The following is a 6,052-nucleotide window of genomic DNA, read 5'->3' as shown; positions in this document are numbered from 1 at the left end:
CCCCGCCGCTCCATGGGGTGCTCCGGGTGCTACCCCCCCGCCCGGGGAGGCCGTAGGGAGGGCGGCCTGGCTTGGCCGGGGGTGCAGGCCGCGGCACCGGGGGTGCAGGCCTGCTCGGAAAGGGGGCTGCTCTGCCAGGACCCCGCCTGGGCCGGGCTCCGTAACCGCGTTTGCTGTGTTTCCAGGGGCAAGAGGATGGCGAGAGGCGGCACCGACAGCTCCTGGAGGCGGTCAGCTCCCTCTCCGGACGGAGGCGGTGAGTGGGGGGTGTCTGAGGGGTTCTTGTGGCAGCCACGTTGCGTCCCCTCCTCGTTTCCCCCGTTGGGCTGCACAGGAGCGCTTTGAAAGGGGGCAGGGGAGAGGGCGCTCCGTTCCCTTTCCCATTGGCACCGGCTCTTATGCCTCTGCCGTAGCAGCAGGTTGGAGGAGAAGCACGTGGGGGCACGTTAGGAGCCTTTCAGTTTATTTTCTTTTCATAGAATCCCAGGTTGGAGGGGACCTCAGGGATCGTCTGGTCCAGTCTTTCTCGGCAAAAGCACAGTCGAGATAAGATGGCCCAGCACGCTGCACAGCTGAATCGTAAAAGTGTCCAGTGTTGGGCAATCCACCACTTCCCTGGCGAGATGATTCCAAAGGCTGATTGTGCTCAGCATGAAAAACTTCCCTCTTGTGTCCCATCAGAATCTCCCCGAGAGTAACTTGTACCTGTCACCCCTCATCTTTTCCATGTGACTCCTTGTAAAAAGGGAGTTTCTGTCTTTGTAGCCACCCTTTAAATACTGGAACACGGTGATCAGGTCTCCCCTGAGCCTTCTTTTCTCAAGGCTGCACAAACCCAGTTCTCTCAGCCTTTCCTCTTACAGCAGGCTTCCCCATCCTTTGATCATCCTGGTGGCCTTTCTCTTCTCACAGGCGGAAGCTGGCAGAGCGTACGGAGGCAAGCGTACAGGTGTCTGAGTTCAATGTCAGCTGCAAAGGTGAGACCCCCGGGAGGCTGGGCAGAGCTCCTGCTGTCTGACTGGGACAGCGCTGCCCACTAACAGCTTGGGATTTGCTGTCTGCCCTGATCTTTGGGCTGAATGCAGCTGCGGCCCCTTGACTTGGCAATGCTGCGCCTCTGTTGACATGCGGGACCTTGTGTAGGTGCTGGGGAGAAGCTGGTTCTGTCTGAGCTCCTGAAGCCCATCCATCCCAAATCCGCCCTGAGCAGAGTGAAGAAAGAGCTGACCAGAGTGAAGCAGAAAAAGGCAGTGGAGCTGCCACTCAGCAAAGAGGAGGCAAAGCGGGTGAGTGGACCTGTGCAGGCAGCAGAGGGGCAAGTTCTGACTTTATGGGGCAGTAAAGCTGAGCCCCTGTGTGCACCTCTACTCCTCTCTGATGCAGACTGGCTTTTTTTTTGTTCTTCACATCAGCCTTTCTCTGCTGATCCTTTTCCCTTCTCGCCCTTGCCTGCAGGTTGTGAGGGAAGCTGCCTACGTCGGGACCTCTAAAGACGTGGGAAAATGGCAGCAGGTAGTTTTGCAGAACCGACGGGCAGAGCAGTTGGTTTTCCCTCTGAAGCAGGAGATTGCTACGGTCGTCCCCCTGGAGCAAGTGGCTTCAGCGTGGAAGGTGGGTGCTGTCACATGTCACGCAACTCCCAGGGTTTGGTTGGGGCAGCTCAGCGTCTCCTGGCTGCGCTGGGAGGAGCGAGGTGGGCGTGAGGATGGCCCAGCCTGTAGTGGAGGCTCTGAGCAGGTGCCCGCTGAGCTCAGAAAGATTGAAAGGGAAGTCTTCTGTGTTCCTCAGACATAGCAGATGTGTAAACGCTCTCTGGAAGAGGCCGGGTAAGGCATGAGCAGAGGGGTTGGTGCCTGCTCTGTCCCGTCTCCTCTTTTTAGCCTTTCAGCTCTCAACACACAGGCTGAGACCGCTGTTTCCCACCTGAGCCAGGTGCCCTCGGCCACTTGTGCTGAGGCAGAGAGCGGGGTTGGTTTGCCAAAGCCTGCTCATCTCAAAGTCTTCCTTATGAAAGAAACTTGCTTTTGGTTTTGAATGTGAGTTCTGGTGGGGGTTATGCCGCTGGCAGGAGAGTCACTGTCACCCCGAGAGCTCTCCCAGCTGTCCAGACACTCAGGTGTGAGGCAGCCCCTGCCGAGCTCCTGATATACCCGGCACTCACCTTGATCTGCCCGAAGGTCCCTTTCCATTTCAGTGAGACGTGGTGTTGCGTGGTCTGGAACTTCTGCTGCATGCTTGTTGTCCAGTGCTACCGGGTCAGCACTGCCTGTCAACTGCGAGCCTGTTTCTCTACCCTGGGAGGAATTCTGCCTGCCCTAACCTGGCACGATTGCTGGGAGGGCGCCTAGGCAGGCTCGCAGAGAGCCGCGGGCTATGCGTGGGACCCGTGAGCAGGGCTGTGACTCCAACGCCCAGGAGGAGAGGGGAACGCTTCTCTGAGCCATTCCGTGGACCTCCCATCAGAGGCACCAGGAAGGATGGGGACGTTGGCTCTTGCAGTTCTTGTCTTCTCATTGTGCTGTTGCTGTTTCTATTCTGTCCCAACAGGCCCGAACTCCACTGGAGCAGGAGATCTTTGGACTGCTCCACAAGACGAAGCAGCCCATCACAGACCCACTCCTGACACCAGAGGAGACAGCCTCACTGCAGGCAATGAGCTTGGAGGAGGTGAGTGCTTTGCCCTCGTGCCGTGCCCTGACTCTGGATGCCTTTTCTTGGCGCTTTCCCTCACTCTGCGCTCCCTGGCAGGCCCGGCAGCGGCGGGCAGAGCTGCAGAAGGCTCGGGCTGTGCAGTCCTACTACGAAGCCAAGGCTCGGCGAGAGAAGAGGATCAAGAGCAAGAAGTAAGGCTGTGCCATTGCTGGGCTTGGGCGGTGGGAGAGGGCTGGGTCCTGGCCTCAGCGCTGGAGCCGACCCTGTCTACTGTGTGGGTTTGGCCAAAATGGGGAGAAAGGCAGAGCAACCCCCTTCTTCCCCGGGATCTGCAATGTATTGGTCCTCCTCCTGCCCAAAACAGCGCTGTGTTCCTAACGGCCTCCCCAGCCCCATGAGATCTCACTCCCTGGCTCTCTGCCCTTGTGCCGCAGGTACCATCGCGTGCTGAAAAAAAGCAAGAGACGCAAAGCCTTAAAGGAGTTTGAGCTGCTGCATAAGTCAGACCCTGAGGCCGCCTTGGCAAGGCTGGAGGAGCTGGAGCAGCTCAGGATGCAGGTGCTGCTTCTGCGCTTCTCCTCCACCCCGTGGGAAGTCCCCTCTCACGAGGATATTCTTTCTGATGCTTCTCTCTTCCTCTTCCCCCAGGAGCGGATGAGCCTTAAGCATCAGAACAAGGGAAAATGGGCCCGTTCCAGGGCCATTATGGCTAAGTATGACCTGGAGGTGAGATCACAGAATCACAGATGGGTTTGGGTGGGAAGGGACCTTCAAAGACCATCTAGTCCAACCCTCCTGCTATGGGCAGGGACATCTTTCACTAGACCAGGTTGTTCCAAGCCCCATCCAACCTGGCCTTGAACACTTCCAGGGATGGGGCAGCCACAGCTTCTCGGGGCAACCTGCCCCAGGGGCTCACCACACTCGTCGTAAAAGATTTCTTATTTATATCCAACCTAAACCTGCCCTCATTCAGTTTAAAACCGTTGTCCCTTGTCCTGTCACTACAGGCCTTGGTATAAAGTATCTCTCCATCTTTCTTAGAAGCCCCCTTTATATATTGAAAGGCCACAGTGACGTCTCTGATGCAGGCTGGGGATGGGGGAATACAGCCGAGTTGGGGTAAGGAAGGTGGGCATGTCATTTCTGCCCAGCGTTAGAAACATCTCAATCCCCTTCCAGGCCCGCAAGGCCATGCAGGAGCAGCTGGCCAGGAACAAGGAGTTGACGCAGAAGGTGCGGGTGGAGTTGCCTGAGGAGGAGCCAAGTGATGTGCCTGAGGAGGACCTCACGTCGGTGACCGTCCCCACCATCCCTGTGGGTGCCAGTGGAGCTAATCCCTGGATGCTGGGCAAGCCCAGCGGCCCAGCCAAGGAGCCTGAGGTGCAGGAGGGTCTTGAAGACGTTGCAGTGCCTGGTGCTGTGGAGAGCAAGGAGGAGATGTCGGAGGAGGAGGAGATGTCAGAGGAGGAAGTTATGCTACAAAACTTTGCACAGAAACGGCACGCGCGGCAGCAGCGGGCAGGGAACCCTGAGGGACAAGGTGAGGAGCTCGTGGCCTCAGGCAGTGCGGGTCTGGTGTGCCGCAGGGTTGGCAGAGGAAAGCGGGTCGTGGGGGCTGTTTTCTGCCTGGTCTCACACAGCCGGCCCTCTCTCCCTCCCTGCTCCTGGGTGATTGTCTCACCTGTTGCCTCAATCCGTAGGTGACAATGAGACGGAGGTGGCTGCTGAACTGCCGGGGGACAGCCCCATCCACCCCGTCTGTGCCGAGGAGCAGGCGAGCCTGGGGATGGAGCAGCCTCCCCTGGCCCAGGAGGAGATGCTGCTGTCGGAGCAGCTGGGCCGAGTGCGGACGATGGAGGACGTTGAGGCTTTGGCCTCAGAGGAGCGTGTGGAAGCACAGGAGAAGCCAGCAGCCGCCAGAGCAGAGAAACGAGTGCTGCAGCAGGAGGAAGGCAGAGCTGGGGACAAGCGTGACAAGAAACCACCAGCTAAGAAGAAGATCATTAGCCTGCAGGCTGTGCTGGCTGGGAAGTCGCAAGAGGTCCAGTTCCCCAGCCTACCTGTGGTCGTGGAGGAGGAGGTGAGCGGGACGGGCCTGCCCCTTGGTCCCAGGGTGGGGTGGACTGCAGGGGACTGACTCGGCTCTCCACAGGAGGGTGGCATCGATCAAAGAGGTGTGATCACAGAGGCCTTTGCCGGGGACGACGTGGTCGCTGACTTCCGCCGGGAGAAGCGCAAGGCAGAGCAGGCTGGGAAGCCACAGCCGGTGAACCTGGTGCTGCCGGGCTGGGGCGAGTGGGGAGGCACGGGACTGAAGCCCAGCACCAAGAAAATAAAACGGTAAGCGTGAAAGAGCTGCAGCGATGTGCCTCGGCCCAGCACCGATGCCTGACGTCTTTGCTTGCCCGGCAGGTTCCTGCTCAAGCCGCCCCCAGCGCCTCCCAGGAAGGACCAGCACTTGCCCAACGTCATCATGAGTGAGCAGCGCAACATCCACGCGGCGGCACATCAGGTGGGTGACGTCTGGCCTCCACGGGTGGCAGCAGCAAGCGCTCCAGCACCCAGGCTGGCCCAGAACCTTCCTGTGACCCGTTCCCAAAACGTCCTGAATCCCTGTCGGTACTCCCTGCCTGGCCACGGAGTTTCCAGCTTCGACAACGCAGTGGCCAGCAGGGTGATGGAGGGAGGAGGAATTTACAGGCTGCCGGTGCTGTGCCAGTCCTCCTGGGATCTGCTGGCAGAGGGGATGGAGGGAGGTGGTGAGCGGGGCAGGGGACAGGAAGCACAGTGTGAGCGAGTCCTGGACGAGTGGGAATCAGTGCCAGTGTGGGGTGAGAGCAGCCTCGTGGGGCTGGGCCGGGTCGCTGTGGGCGTTACACTGCTGCGCTGTTTCTCCGCAGGTCAGCGAGCTGCCCTACCCCTTTGAGAGGCACCAGCAGTTTGAGCAGAGCATCCGGACCCCCGTGGGCTCCACCTGGAACACGCAGCGTGCCTTCCAGAAGCTGACTGCCCCCCGTGTCATCACCCGAGCAGGCCACATCATCCAGCCCATCTCTGCTGAGGATATCCCCGACGTGGCTACCACGCCTGGCAGTGGAGCCAAGCCAGCGCTAGAAATTGAGCCCAAACAGCAAGAGCAGCCCTTTCATCGCCCGTGCAAGAGAGCACGATAGCTCCGTACCCGTGTGTCTCTGGTGCCTGGACTGGAGCAGGTGGAGGAACTGGGAGAGACAGTACCTTCTGCTGCTTCCCCCTCAATAAAACAAACTCCGGGGCTGCCTTGCGTGTGCGGTCTGGTGGCTGCCCAGGCAGCGCCCAGGACGGGACAGCTGTGCCCTCCTGCCTGTCCTTGGGGCCCCGCGCGGGGCAGGGTGGTTTTGCCTGGTGTGACGTGAAC

At 59.6% G+C, this 6,052-nt stretch overlaps 1 protein-coding gene across 1 annotated transcript in view; it reads left to right on the top strand.

The window, feature by feature from the left end:
• The window catches only part of UTP14A (UTP14, U3 small nucleolar ribonucleoprotein, homolog A (yeast)), an 8,734-nt gene extending 2,906 nt beyond the window's left edge, over window positions 1-5,828 (top strand). The window contains exons 2-14 of the mRNA XM_009892374.1: window positions 186-256; window positions 913-977; window positions 1,144-1,286; window positions 1,456-1,611; window positions 2,548-2,667; window positions 2,749-2,843; window positions 3,087-3,210; window positions 3,301-3,378; window positions 3,835-4,219; window positions 4,356-4,735; window positions 4,808-4,995; window positions 5,068-5,167; window positions 5,556-5,828. Coding sequence (XP_009890676.1) covers window positions 186-256; window positions 913-977; window positions 1,144-1,286; window positions 1,456-1,611; window positions 2,548-2,667; window positions 2,749-2,843; window positions 3,087-3,210; window positions 3,301-3,378; window positions 3,835-4,219; window positions 4,356-4,735; window positions 4,808-4,995; window positions 5,068-5,167; window positions 5,556-5,828 — 2,178 coding nt within the window. The remainder of the gene's footprint in view (window positions 1-185; window positions 257-912; window positions 978-1,143; window positions 1,287-1,455; window positions 1,612-2,547; window positions 2,668-2,748; window positions 2,844-3,086; window positions 3,211-3,300; window positions 3,379-3,834; window positions 4,220-4,355; window positions 4,736-4,807; window positions 4,996-5,067; window positions 5,168-5,555) is intronic.
• Window positions 5,829-6,052: the final 224 nt, after the last annotated feature.

This window comes from Charadrius vociferus, unplaced genomic scaffold (genome assembly GCF_000708025.1).
Source record: "Charadrius vociferus isolate BGI_N301 unplaced genomic scaffold, ASM70802v2 scaffold2299, whole genome shotgun sequence".
NCBI classification, from domain to species: domain Eukaryota; kingdom Metazoa; phylum Chordata; class Aves; order Charadriiformes; family Charadriidae; genus Charadrius; species Charadrius vociferus.
The sequence above is the reverse complement of the archived record's forward strand: the minus strand, read 5'-3'. Positions and strand labels throughout refer to the sequence as shown.